The sequence below is a fragment of the Vitis riparia genome, chromosome 1 (genome assembly GCF_004353265.1).
Source record: "Vitis riparia cultivar Riparia Gloire de Montpellier isolate 1030 chromosome 1, EGFV_Vit.rip_1.0, whole genome shotgun sequence".
NCBI classification, from domain to species: domain Eukaryota; kingdom Viridiplantae; phylum Streptophyta; class Magnoliopsida; order Vitales; family Vitaceae; genus Vitis; species Vitis riparia.
In genome coordinates this window covers 3082286-3097194 of record NC_048431.1, presented here as the reverse complement: position 1 = coordinate 3097194, position 14909 = coordinate 3082286, and the positions used below count along the sequence as shown (strand labels likewise).

Below are 14909 nucleotides of genomic sequence, written 5' to 3'. Positions count from 1 at the left end.
AAAAAGGTCACATGTTTTAATCTAATTCTTCGAATACTCTTTTAAATCTCATATTTATCAACTAGAATTATTATCCTATATTCTCCTATCTATCTATGCCAATCCTTCAAAAATCTCACACTTTAATTTAATTCTTCAAGTACTTGTTTAAATCTTAATCTCATAAATCGAATCATCATCCCGTATTATTAGTCGTTCGAAGTATAATCCATTAAGAAAATCCCACATTTTTAATTTAATTCTTCAAATACTTGTTTAAATCATATTTTCATAAATCGAATTATTATCTCATGTTTATTTAGTTATTCAAAGTCTAATCCCTCAAAAATCTCCTGTCTTAATTCAACTTTCAATCCCAGAAATTCCATTATTTGTCTAAATTTTATTCTTGCTAATTAGGATTCTTGTTCCACATCTATTTATTTATATAGGATCCAATTCTTCAAAAATCCAACTTTTGAATTAAAACTTCAATCCCAAAAATTCTACTATTCATCTTTATTCACCTAAATATTATTCTCGTTAATTAGTATTATAATCTCGTACCTACCTATTTATTCAAAGTCTAATCCTTTAAAAATCTAACGCCCTAATTCAAATCTTCAATTATAAAAATTCCACTATTTTATTCGTTTGAACATTATTTTTATTAATAAGTATCGTTATTCCATATTTGTTCATTTATTTATTTCAATCATTAAAATTCAACTCTTCAAAACCGGATTTCCAAATTTAACCTTTAGACTAAAAAAAATTCCATCATTCACTTTTATTCATTTAAATATCATCTTTGTTATCATTATTATAAATTTCACGTTTACTTGTTTCTTTCTTCTAAAAATTCCAATAATTAGAGTTCAATTATTCAAAAGCCCGACTTTCAAAATTAATTTTCGAAATCCCACTATTTACTTTCATCCATTCAAATTTCACTTTCGTCAAAATCCGATTTTTCAATTTAATTTTTAATCTCACAAATCTCACCATTCGCTATTCATCCGTCCAAATATCGTTTTGATTAAATAGTAACATTATCCCATACTTACCCATTCATTTCTCTTAAGAGTTTCAATCATTAAAGTTTAATTCTTCCAAATTCCGGTTCCTAAATTTAGCTATTTGAAATTCCAATTATCTTATCTCCGAACTTAATTTTCAGTTTCCCATGCTCCAATTCCTCTATTTATCCTGCTACTTATTATTATCATTATCATTATCATTTTATTCATTATTTCTATAAAGTCTGCCTTCGAATGATTTCTAAGATCTCCAATTTTTATACATCGACTTTCATAATTTCCACGTCTCAAATAACTTACGATTCTGATTCCTTTCAAAATTTAACTCCCATAATCCCGATTTTCGTAACTTAATTTTTCTTTAAAATCCCGAACTTTCAAATAACTCTTCAAAATCCCAATTTTTTTTCAAATTTAATTTCTAAAAGTTCTCATTCTTACATTTAATTCCTAAGAATCCAATTTTCAAATAATTTATAAGATTATGATTCTCAAATGAATTTCAAAAATCCAGTTTTCCTTCGAACAATTTTAATCCCTGTTTAGTGATGCATATGATATGTTTTGTGCTCTATATGGTGTACTAACCCTCTCTATGGATAGCACATGGTGGCCCGTTGCCCAGGTATGTACCCATTTTCCCTCTAATCATTGTCTATGCATGTCTCGATTCTTATGTGTGCATGATCATTCAGGATATTCATCGACTTACTCATCAATTGCCCGTCAGCTTCATTTTATTAGTAGAGACATGACTTTAGGGACTTAGAGGGGTGCTATGGTCTTCACCGTACCTTCCCGATAAGTAACCTGACCCCCGAGCCCGATCCGGTTTTTTGTAGATCACCTTTTCCAAAATAAGGAGTCGCACTTAGGGTTTTCTTTCTTATTTTGTTTACCTTTTCAAAAATAAAACAAAAATAAGTGGCGACTCCAAGTCATTATTTTAATAAATAAAATCATTTTCAAATTAAAATTGAGCTTGTCATCGAGTGGGAAACGCATGAGCCGAAATACGGGGTCCACAATGTGATTTATTCTACAAATTAAATAATACAAACTAGTTTTTGACTTAAAGCAACTTAGCTTAGTTAACCCGAATGTTGCATTTTAAATGTATGCAACCATTCATTTTTATTTCTTAAAAAACTTCTAATATTAGTGTATAAAATTATGGCTAAAAAACTTTCTTTCTAAATTTATTAGAAACCTACCTCAACATTTTGTAATTTTTGGAATATCAAGTTTTATCAACTTAGCTAAATGGAGGTTGGTTGAAAGATTTCTAAGTAGATGAAAACCGATTAATTTGTTACTTGACTTAGGTAGTGTTTGTTTTTTGGTTGAATAAAAAAAATCAAAATATTTAGTTTTTTCTATTAAGTTAAAAGTGATCTATTAATATCATCCAATATAACTAAACTGAACATATTGATAACAAGTTCACTTTAGTTATGTTGGATGACGTCAACAAGTTACTTTTAGCTGAATAAAAAAAACTAAATATTTTAACTTTTTTTATTCAATCAAAAAATAAACATCGTCTTAATTAATTACTTAATTTGGTTAATTGTAAGGTGTAGATATGATACCTTTTTTTAAGGAGTGTAACTAAGTTCACATGGGTAACATGGTTGAATTTGTTTGGATCCGCCATAAAAAAAGAATCCATTGTTGAAAAGCTTTGAGAAAGCAAAACCCCATCTTCCTCTTACTTATATTATCAAATTATTTTGCTATTTTTTTTTATTATTATATATTGTAATTTTGGTTTATATTCGCCATGTTATTATTATATACAATAATAATAAAAAAAAAAGTGACTTAATTAGCTTCTCAATAATTACTTTATTAAATTTTTGGATATCTTAAAAATAATTTTGAAAGATTGGGATAACCCATTCTAATAGGGGATTATGTCTAAATGCAGACAAGAGTTTTGAATTTTCTAAAGAAAACTGTAAAATTTGTTATGAAGTGGATTGGACATTGAAAGTTCTAAGTTCGATGTTGATGGTGAGCCATGGGGGGATATTGACCAGCTTCAAAGGCTGATTACTAAATTCATTTATTTAGCCGTTGGTTGTCCAGAGTAGTGCTTAAAAAATAAGCCTAGTCAATCAATTCATGCATGATAGCAAAAGCTATTCATATAAATATCATTAATAAAATCCTTTATACTATGTTTAGTTTCGAAAAATAGTAGAAAAAAAAAAGTTAAGAAAAATAATTTTTTCATATTTGATTTTACTATAAAAAAATATAAAATAAAAGCAAATATAATTAAAATTAATTTAAAATTTATATATTTTAAAATTATTTATTTTTGTTATAATAGAGAGAAATAAGTAAAATTAGTTTAAAGAACATATAAAAATAATTTATCAAATTTAAATTTATTTTATATTTTTCTTTATTTTTTATTTCTTTCTGCTTTTCATCTATGTTTTATTCTATTCGCATTTTCCATCAAAATTTTCAAGAGGCGGGGTATATAAATTCTACTTTTACCTTTTAAAATGACTTCAATATTTAACAATAATCCCGTCATTTTGAAAAGTAAATGTATAATTTATTCTTAAATCAAAGAAAGAGTAATATTTCATTTGTGAGTATCGTTTGGTAAATCGATTTAATAACTTAAAGTAATTTAATAACTTAATTTAAACCATTAAAGAAATTAAGTATGTTTGACAAAATAATTTAATCGTATGATTTAAAATAAAAAGCAATTTTTAGTAATGATAAAAAAACCTATTCTTAAATTTACATATTCATTCTACCTTTATATTATTATTTATTTTAATTACCTTCCCAATCTTTTGTTACTTCATGACCTTAGTATTTAAAGTAATAATTAATAAATAAATTTCAAGCTAACAACTTAAATATAATTTAATTTAAATCGTTAAGTAGTAAATATTAAGTATTACCAAACACCGCTTATATGCATGTTTATATTAAATTTGAGAAAATATATTTTCATTTCACTGGTGTGAACTACCCATTTACTTTCGGAGATTAATTTTTGAGATGTTAAGTTCATTTTAATTAAACTTCTTCCCACACTATGTAAAAGGATTAATCTTTTAAAATTTCAACTTTATCTTATCTTGATCACTCTTGTTTATGAGTGAAGGTCCATTGAAATTGCACCCTAATCAACCAAATTATAAAAGCTCCAATGGGGACCCTGCCTGGATAAACACAGCCCGGAGTCCTTGTCAGATACAAAAATCTAGCCCCTCTTATTTTCCCCTTTTTCTGCCAGTCCAAATCCACACTCTCATCCTCTCTTCCGTGTCCCGTGAAACACGCGCCTCCCTCAGCAACCGCACCCATTGGTAAAACACTTGGCGCGTTTCCTATAATCTCCACGTAAAGCGCGTGGAACAGATCTCACCGATCTTTCCTTCGGAAGGAGGGTACTCGGGTGCCCATATATAAAAAGACCCGAATTCGGAACTTCTTTTATGTTTTCTCACTTAGATTGCTTTCTTCTGCGCTGAGGTTTGCTGCCCAATAAATCGAGATTGCACGGACGGAGATCGTGGAAAGATGAAGATTTTCGTCAAGACTTTGAAGGGAACTCACTTCGAAATCCAAGTGAAACCTGAAGATAAAGTCTGTTTTTCTCATCGCCCTTCTTTATTTTTCTCTCTGCTAGGGTTTTTGCGATTTTCATTCCCCAATTTTTTATTTTTGATTAGGGCTTATTCATATTTTGTGTAGTTTAATTACGTTTCAGATTGTTTAACTGTCCTTTGATTTACAATTACTCTTTGTGATTTTTTTTTTTTATGGTTGCGATGACGGTACTTGAATTGAATTGCAATGTTTTGTTTTGTGAATTCAACGTAATTGGATGCTATGATTGGGGTTTTGAAGGTTCACTTTTCGCATTTTGTATTGTGATGAAGTGATTTGCCTGTAGTTTGAATGAATTGTCGAAATTGCGATTAGTTAATGTCTCTCATTGCGGACTAGTTTGGATAGAGCAAGTCCTTGGTATTAAAAATTTTGCTTTCAAGGTGAATTATGTGAATTGGAGATTCATTTGTGTTGGTGTTTGATTTAGTAGCAGGAGTACATGAGTTGAACTCCTCAGTTTGATGGGTATTCCCAAATTCCCGCTGATGAAGTTTGAAATACCACATTACTCTGTATTATATCCACTTGTGGTGTTCCGACAGCTGCACTGGATTGCCTCAGATAACATGAGTAATAAGTTTAATATCATATAATTGCTGCGCACAGCAGATTTGTTGGATTACATGATACACGTGACAATGCTTTACAGGTTTCTGGGTAGTGTGCTTTTTAAATAACTGTTTGTCGACAGCTATGTCCAATTACATTGACAATGCACGTAGCTACAACTTTTAAACATCAATATCGGGGTGTTTTCCTTACACTTACAACATATTATCATGATTGGATAAATATTAACTGCTATACATTAATTTTCATGGAATGATTTGTATAGTTTCCATTATATCTATGCATCTTATATGATAATTGTTTTATACTAAGGTTAAGTAATGTGATTTTGTGATTTCTCTAGGAAATGTTCAGCTTTCTAGAATAATAACTTGTCTGTCTTCTAATTTGGACCCATAAATGGAGTATTAATGTGATAATCTAACTAACAGTGGATAACACCCGGTTTGCATACTTCTTCCACTTTCATCTTGAATGCCTGATTATTCCATCGTGCCCTATAGTTATACTCCTAACGCATCTGCCAGATTTTGTTGCTCATGTGTTTGGTGTTGCTAAATCGGTTAAGTTTCTCTTTCCATATTATTAAATTCAAAATTTATAGCATATGATACTCGTTTCTTGCTTGAGGCATGACAGTGACAAATGATCTCTCTCCCATTCTCTGTGATTAAAACTGTGTATTTAAGTTAATTTAGTGGTTATCCTCTTTTAACAAAATGCATTTGCATTTTTTGTCAAACTTGTCGAATACTGTTGCTGAAGTATATGTGTTGATACCAATCATACTGTTACATATGTATTGAAATCTCATGGAGCAAGCAGCGACATTAATCCTTTTCTGTTCCCTTTCTGGTTAGCATAAACATGCATGTTATTCTCAAGGTCATTTCATGCATCCAACAATTTTTTGCCATTCACATTCACAAATATGTAACTGTAGTTTATTTCATGGTGTACCTGGGTTTTGCACATCTTTTATTTATTGAAATTAGTGATTGTTTTATTCAGGTTGCTGATGTGAAGGCAAATATAGAGGCAGTTCAAGGATCAGATGTTTATCCTGCTTCACAACAGATGCTTATCCATCAAGGAAAGGTTCTTAAGGATGGCACAACATTGGATGAAAACAAAGTTGCTGAAAATAGTTTTGTAGTTGTCATGTTATCAAAGGTATACATTGGGTGTGTTGCTTGTATCTTCTTAAGAACCCTTTTTTTCCACCATATTTCTTTAAGTTTTCTTTATTTATTTTGTAAGCACTTCTATATCATTTATTATGAGCATCAGGAGGACTTGAGGGACACGCATGCTTTTAGATAGGGTGTTTTGTTGAACTTGATTCTTGATAGAGACAATAAGCCGTTTCCAGAAAATTCTTCTATATATCATGAGTAATTTTTTTATGCTTTTATCCATGCTAATTCATATAATTGGTAATATATTTTTTGGGTGATGGTTTTTTAGTTATCTGGTGTATTCTTACAGTGCCACATTATTCCCATGTTAAGCTATAATAGTTATAGATGTACACATATTGCTAATGAACTGCACCTTGTGACTTGGTGGTCTGTCTGTTTTTTTTTTTTTTTCCTTAAATTGTTCTAAACAATGAGAAGCTAGTCCTTCTCAAGAAGCCTGACCAAAAAGGGGAATGATAAAGACAGCTTTTGACTCCATCCTCCACCTTGAGAACTTTACCCCTTCTGTAATTCTATAGTATGTCTTTCATCTCCAACTTCATATTCCCTTTGCTACTACTGAATGAGAGCACATGAATAGTCTCCCTGAACTAAAAGTCAATGATGTCTAAGGCATCAATGTTCAAATGTCCAATACTTAAGTGGTATACTGCTTTGAATACTGCCGTTTTTGTACATTTTGAATACCTTTATGGACAGCTTTCTTGCTTACATCTTAATGGAATCTTTGGAACCAGTGCATTAGCCAGAGGAACAAGAACCATTCTGTTGTATCCCTGTCTGTTATTTGAGCATTATGTTCTCCTCTCTCTGCTTGTCTCTATTCATCATTGTTTTTTCCCTCCCTGTGATGGAAGGAAAAAAAAAAAAATTTGGATTCAGTTTTGTTAGTAGTGTTTGTGTTAGCCTGTTAAGGTATGTGATTTGAACCAAGTCCATGAGCAGTAGAATTTATCAATTTTCTAAATCAAATTTCAAACAGGTTGGGCACATGGTTTGATCTTTGATCTTTGCATAACTTGATAGTTATTTTGTGTTTTTGGAGGAACAGTGAGTGCTTATTCAATGGGAATGGTTTATTGTGACGACTTATATAGGACATGGTCATACAAAAGGACAGGAGGTGAGGTAAAGCAACCAAATCACATTATATACCATGACACTAAAAGGTTAGCTCTATTTAATTGGACTGTTGAAAAAATGACTACTAAAACTTATGGGCTGTGCACTGAGAGAGAACTCTTCAATACAAAATTCAATCTCCTGCTCATTTCCTCAGATATCATTATTGTTGCAAATGTCAGTTAAGCCTTGGGAGGTAGATTGAACGAGAAAACTGTAACCTTGATTTCCTTAGGATGATAGATGGTAAATCTAACTAATCAAGCCCGAAGAATTTTTTAATGTAACAACTCATCCTAGTTCTCTTTAATTTTATTTTTCTCCATAAGATTGTTCCCAGATATGGCTTTGGGCCTAAGGGAGTTGAGATTTTTTTTTTTAAAAATGTGGATGGTCAATAAATGCCTGAACAATTGGTTCCATGCTCTTTTGTGGTTAATTGTAGTCTAGTTGGAATATGTTTGTCAATGCAAAATTGTAAAGAGGAAAGTTGTTTGTTGTCTAAACAGCATTACATTGAATTTGTTTGGTGTGTTAAGGGGGGAAAATAATCCCATTTGCTTCTGAAATTTTTTAATCACACTACAACTTTTGCTAGTGGGCGGTTTGTATACTTTGTGTGTACTTTGCTACGCCTCCTTTTAGGTGCTTCTAATATATGTTTTCTCTTTTGCCTATCAAAAAAGAAATGACACTATGATTGATCTATAGGATTCCAAGTTGTAGTAGCTAGGCTTGAATGACTGGGTGATAAATCATCTCCACATCTTATTGGCACCAAATTAGAAGTATATCACCTTGTAACTTTATGGTAGATACTCTGTATCCTATTCAGTGTAAGTAATCAACGGGGAAAGATTTATTTCTGTTAAATGAAAAAATCAGCTTGTATGATTGCCTTTAAATCTTGCTCTTGGATTATAGTAGATAATAATATATCAGTATAGAATGATGTGTTAAGGTATTGACAAAAGGTCTAGGCTCCATTCACTTTTATTAGTTTGTGTTTTTATAGTTCTAGTTTGTTGTAGCCATTCTCATCTGGTTGCTACTCAGCTTCAATTGCAGTTTTTCCAAAATGTTCCAACCATGTTCCCATGTCACCCAGGATGAATCATCCTTGTAACTGTTCTTTTGGTACTAATTATTTATTTTTTATGCTTAAACTATTTTCAGAATAAGAGCTCATCTGAAGGTTCAACCGCATCAACTGCACCTGCACCTGCACCTGCACCTGCACCTACACCTATAGTTAAGGTAAGAACTAAGTTATATTTATGTAATATCTGCCATTGTTGTTGTTGTTGTTTGTTTTTCCATATTGTTGTTACTATTTGTATGAAAATGAAGATAATAAAGCAAATTTTTACTGAACAGTCTCTAGTTCTGTACTTAGAACTAAATTTATCATGCTTTGCTGTTTAATGTTTCAAGCTTGCAATATCCACTTTCAACTAGGCATGAATATTTTTCAAGAAAATTTTGTTATAAGAAATGAAAATATATTACATGCACCAAAACAGATGGGCTTTTTAAATAAACTGTTAGAACATATTTAATCCAACTTAGACCATTTTTCTTTCTACAAGTTCCTGTGTTTTTTTAATTTGTTTATTTGAGTAAAATTCCATTAAGAACTCAAAAGGGTGCTGAACTAGGTATCTGCATTATGGAAGCCAACAGCCACCGAAAACAAAAGAAAGACCAAAATAAAAATTACTAGCTAGCCATTTGAAGAATCTGAGCAATAATGAGCTGTAATGCTTTAGTGGCAAAATTGATTCCATGCATCGAAGACTGTCAATTAATTTGGATGAAACAAACTTCATTCATTTTTATTGCAAATTTTGATTGATCAATTCGAAGCCTAATCTCTAGCTAGATGTTAATTGTCAAATTTTTTTTGTTTCTTACGCTCATAGCATAGTTAATTGAAGAATCATGATTTTTTTTTTTTTTTTTAATTGTTTACTGGCCTACACCATGGGTGTTCTCTGTTTCAAACCTCAGTGATCCAATATACACATCTTTGATTTTTGCTTGGGGGTTGTGTGTATTTTCAAGATATCTTATTGATGCATTTGAAAAACCTGTCTCCCCTGTAGTTAAGGCCCCATCTGCAAGTGCCCCTCCTCCAACTACAACTTCAACATTAACAGCACCTCAAGCTCCTGTAGTAGCCTTGCCACCGTGAGTTTGGCTGTCCATTGCTTTTTTTTTTAGCATATGTATTCATTTATGGTTTTTATTGTGTGATATTTCATTTTTGCATAATGAGTAATCTATGTTCTGTTTGCAATTTCCTCCATTTTATAGGCCTGCAACCGTACCTGCCCCTGCTCCAGCTGCAACTCCAGCATCTACAGTCACTGTTGTGTGAGTATTTCTTTTTCCACCTGACATGCAAGCTGCATGTTTGGAGAGCATGCCTGTCACTATTGGATTGTCTGCTATTTTCCGACTTTGGGGTGCCCACACTGGCTTTATATCCTAAATGTTCAGTAATGTTGTTGAAGCAGATCTGAGGCTGATGCCTATGGCCAAGCAGCTTCAAATCTAGTTGCAGGAAACAATTTTGAGGAAGCTATCCAACAAATTCTTGATATGGGGGGAGGGACTTGGGACAGGGACACTGTAGTCCGTGCTCTTCGTGCTGCATATAATAACCCAGAGCGTGCAGTTGAATATCTATATTCTGTAAGTGTGTTTGCTCCAATCTTCACAGTTGATATAAATCAGATATAAGGCATACAATGGTTTTAATTGTAAACTAGGTGGAGAGGGTGGAGAGAAATTTGTATAAAGAAATTCCTAGGAAAAGGTAAACAAAGATACAGGACATTGATTACATTAAGATAATTGAAGGTTGGGATAAGAATATTCTAGTCCAATAAAAGGAGGGATAAGTTATTTTCCAATCACAATTAAGGGCTGGCATTGAGTTTCAATCCATTGGTATTGTTTATGGTTGAGCTTCTTAGGCCTATCTTGGAATAGGTATCTTGTGCACTGAAAAAATGAGGGTTTGCAGTGTCGAATAGGTATCTGTTTGAGGTTCTTTGCACTGTCAAATAGTTGGCATCATCTTATCTTGGTATGGTGGTTAAGAGACTCCAGTTCTGGGTTGACTGGCCAAGCTTTTGTTAAGAGGGTTGACATATAATTGTGTGATTTTCACTGATACATTCTGCAAGTTTCATGTTCTTGTGTAACTACTTACACAGTATTAACTGATTATTGATGGATGATTAGTTGGTTATGAATTTGAAGATTGTTCTAATGGGTTACAAATGTTTTGCTTATTTTTTTCTTTAATTTCTTGTTTTTTACTCCCATTGCATGAAAGGTTATAAATTTTTGGAATAATATGCTGAAATGGATTATATTGAATTTCTTATTTTGTGGAACTAGTGAGAAATAAATGAATATCTTTTGTAGTTTTGCTGATTGTCATTTGGGTGTTGTCCATATTTTTGTTCTTCATTCCCCATGAATAAGTGCAAAATAATGAACTCATTTATAGGTTAATTGTTCTTACAAAATGAAATACAGTCACTATGTGTGGCAAACATTCACACATACAGAGAGGTGAGGACAACTAATTGTTTACTGTGGTGCATGTAACTTCTTTTACCTCCTACAAAGATAAATTGGGGGTGGCTACCAATTTTTCTGTTGGTATCATTTACAACATAAATTTCCATTATATTAAAGGGTATCCCTGAGCAAGCTGAAGTTCCACCTGTGGCTCGTGCCCCTCCCAGTGGGCAAGCTGCAAATCCTCCAGCCCAATCTCAGCAACCAGTACCTGCTCCTTCAAGTGGGCCCAATGCAAATCCATTAGATCTTTTCCCCCAGGTAGTTAACCTATAGTCATTGTTATTTAACTTCATCTGAGATTCTTTTGAGTTTACTCAAATTTTTTGGAAACAGGGCATTCCCAATGTGGGTTCAAATCCTGCTGGTGCAGGGACCTTGGATTTTCTTCGCAACAGCCAACAAGTACACTCTCTCTTCCCCCTCCTCTCTCTCTCTCTCTCACACACACACACACACACACATATGTATAACATATGCTTGTTGACTGAAAAGAAAAGCCTCTCTTTCTCATACTCACCTTGCATGGACATGCATCTTATGAGACTCGTGTTATTTTTTTTTTCAGTTCCAAGCTTTGCGAGCTATGGTGCAAGCTAATCCACAAATCTTGCAGGTTGCTTTTTTTAATTTTTTTTTTTTTTGTAAGGTTATTCTCTTTTTTATAAGGGGCCTCTAACATTCTTATGTTTACAGCCTATGCTTCAAGAGCTTGGAAAACAAAATCCTCAGCTAATGAGGCTTATTCAAGAACATCAGGCTGATTTCCTTCGCCTTATCAATGAACCTGTAGAAGGGGGAGAGGGGTGAGTTATGGGTTCTTATTGGTTGAATACTTGAAATAATGGTTGTCTATCATGCTAATTCTTAACAAATTTTTTCAGGAACATACTGGGGCAGCTTGCTGCAGCAATGCCACAGGCAGTGACAGTGACGCCGGAGGAACGGGAAGCCATAGCTCGTGTAAGTTGTCTCTTCCTTCAATTTCACTTCGAATAGGTATAATAGTCATTTTGTTGTGTAGCTCTTTGAGGTGAATCTGCTAGTTTCCTATCTAATAATTGACATCAGAATTCGGTTATCCTGACAACTAGTTACATCTCAGTTGTGTGGATGATAGTCTCATACCCTGTGGTGATGTATTGAGTTTTTCTTCTATCATATGAAGTATGAGCTTGGATCAGACATGTGATAGATTTAGGTTGTTTTAACAGTTGTTACACTGGTCTTATGGTGAAGATTTTATTGGATCATTGCAATCATAAATTTGTTACTATTCTTATTTTTGTTTTTTGATACAATTGAAAATTTTATTCCACAGTATATTTTTTAACATTTTTGTTTGGGTTTTAATAATTTTATTTATTTTCCAGCTTGAAGCAATGGGTTTTGACCGTGCCCTGGTGTTGGAGGTGTTTTTTGCCTGCAATAAGAATGAGGAGCTGGCTGCCAACTATCTTTTAGACCACATGCATGAGTTCGAGGATTGAGAGATTAAAGATGGTCCCCTTTTAGTTAACCAGAAGAAATCCTCCATCCCCCTAGAACCACCACCTGAAAAGAAAGCTCTTTTTCCTTATCAAATATTTTCTTTGCTTCTCTTTGTTATTTTCTCTTCTCAATTTCATCACCGATCCTCAGTTTGGAGTTTAAAAATGTGGACTGTCTGGAGTAGGGAAGGCGCAGCAAGTTCATACTTTCTTCCTGCTTCATGACCTGTGCTCAGTTTCACCCCTTTAGGATCTATTACAATATTCTATACGTAGTTTTCTTAAACTATTTTAATTTGTGTATACTCTTCTACACCTTCGTCGATTTGCAGGGACATACCTTTGGTGGTCTGTGACTTTGTTCACATATAAGATGTATTGAAATTATCATCTAATCATGAAGAGAAATGGACGTTTGAAGGGGCTATTTCGATGTTAATATTAAGGTATGCTGAGAATCAGTTGGTAATTGGAAGATGAATCTGATTTGAAATTTTACAGTGCTCGTTGGGATGGAAATTGAATTTCATGATTGATGTGGGAAAAATACGTGGGTTTAGGAGTATGGAACCGGTACAGCATGAAAAATCAAAATCAAAGGATATTGGTACCGTGCATCTATTCTCCTTCTATTACAATTAGAATTCTTTTTACAAGCAAAAGGGGGAAAATACCTCTAATATAAAGCTCAGTCATCTTTCAATCTACCAAATTTGGCGTCATGAAATGACTAGCTCTGTGGGAGCGACCGTCCAGATTTCCATTTAACATAAATGCTCATCCAACCTCCACGCCTCAAGATCACAAATCTGGAAAGATCGTGCATTTTTGGCACCTGCAGTGATCCTACTGTAGTAGTGCGACGCCTACCCCCATTCAAGCTGTTCCACGAATTCACAACGGTTGTTTTCATCGTCAATCATCTAATTGACACTCCATGGAATTATCGAGGACATGACGTGTAGAAAGACAAATTCCCAACTGCAGTTTTTTCAAAGGCGTGCGCCCTCACTCAGAATGAAAATAACTTTGGGGCCCTCCACCCCCTCCATAGTAAGTAGCAGGTACTAAGCCTAGAGTCATTAAACCTCAATAATTGAAGAGATGGTCATAGTCCTTGGGCTCATGCTCATCATCACATCACAATCCCACTGCGTTTCTCTTGGGCCCCACCTTACCGCCCCACCCCACTCCACTTGCATTCTCCATCCCAACACCAGCAGAAAGCATACGTCAGGGGTCTCTTTGGCTGACCAGAAAGTGGACTCGATTCACCCCTCGCTATAGGTAGAGAAACGGAAACAAAAAGTAAAAAAATAGAAAAATAAATAAATAAACAGAAAAAAAATGGATTACACATATAAATATGAGAATGGAAAGTGGATTGGAAAAAAAAAAAAAGGGGATCTTTGACTTAGATTACGGTAGTTTAAAAAAATAATTTTAAATTTTTCGTAGTTTTGGATAGGTATAAAAAAGAAAAATACATATACTTTTAAAATTACCTTTTCAAAATGATGATTTATTTTCTTTTAAAAAAAAAAAATCAAAAAAATCTTCTAGCTAAAATCCCTTTTTGAAAGGACGTTTCCTAAATAAAATAATAGGAAAAATATATCTTAAAAAAAAGTAAAAAATCGTCTTTGAAAATATAAAATAATTGTAAAAAGTGAAAAATCTTCTTTTGAAGATTTATTAAAAAAAAAAAATCAGAAAAAGGTGGGAAATCGATTTAAAAACCAAAATCAAAAAGTAAGAATCTAAAAAAAGGTGAGAATTTAAAAAAAAAAATGTAAAAAGTGAGAAATCCTCTCTTGAAGAGATTTTCTTAAAAAGAAGAAAAACCCAAAACCAAAAAGTGAGAATCTAAAAAAAGTGAGAAATTTTCTCCAAATAGAAAAGAAAAGAAAAGAAAAAAAAAAGTGGGAAATCAATTTTCACTTCAAAAATCATATGATTATTTAATAAATTAATAATAAATTTGTTTTTTATAAACATTTTAACATAAAATTGATAATAGTTTTTTCTTTTTAATTCCAAAATGAAAAAAACAAAAAAAAAAGATAAATATTATTTATCTTATAAATAAAAAATATCAAATTAAATTAATTTTACTAATTATAATCAATTGAATTAATTAGAGAAAAATTTGAAGGTTAAGAAAAAAATATTTTTAATTCAATATCTAATTTAATATAAAAATTTTAAATATGGAATGTTCAACATAATTTATATTTTAAAAATATTATTGTTGATAA

At 32.4% G+C, this 14909-nt stretch overlaps 1 protein-coding gene across 3 annotated transcripts; it reads left to right on the top strand.

Annotated features, from left to right (window-relative positions):
• Window positions 1-4483: 4483 nt before the first annotated feature.
• Window positions 4484-13090, top strand: LOC117916915 (ubiquitin receptor RAD23c-like). 3 transcript variants are annotated; one of them, XM_034833166.1, is made up of 12 exons: window positions 4484-4643; window positions 6252-6413; window positions 8741-8807; window positions 9667-9754; window positions 9881-9940; window positions 10081-10261; window positions 11279-11422; window positions 11498-11566; window positions 11730-11777; window positions 11858-11967; window positions 12046-12124; window positions 12535-13090. In XM_034833166.1, exons 1-12 carry the CDS (start codon window positions 4578-4580, stop codon window positions 12649-12651), a joined length of 1191 nt encoding a protein of 396 aa, XP_034689057.1. In that variant the 5' UTR covers window positions 4484-4577; the 3' UTR covers window positions 12652-13090. The 3 variants fall into 3 exon arrangements, with proteins under 3 accessions (XP_034689057.1, XP_034689048.1, XP_034689040.1); XM_034833157.1 differs by having other exon boundaries at window positions 4485-4643; window positions 8741-8821; window positions 9675-9754; window positions 10084-10261; XM_034833149.1 differs by having other exon boundaries at window positions 4485-4643; window positions 8741-8821; window positions 9675-9754.
• The last annotated feature ends 1819 nt before the right edge of the window (window positions 13091-14909 follow it).

Excerpts from the sequence above, each read along its gene's own strand:
- LOC117916915 (XM_034833149.1), top strand. The coding sequence starts at position 4,578 with ATGAAGATTTTCGTCAAGACTTTGAAGGGAACTCACTTCGAAATCCAA. Across the intron at positions 9,941-10,080 it reads GCATCTACAGTCACTGTTGT|CAGATCTGAGGCTGATGCCT; the intron begins GTGAGTATTTCT and ends ATGTTGTTGAAG. Across the intron at positions 11,778-11,857 it reads CTAATCCACAAATCTTGCAG|CCTATGCTTCAAGAGCTTGG; the intron begins GTTGCTTTTTTT and ends TTATGTTTACAG.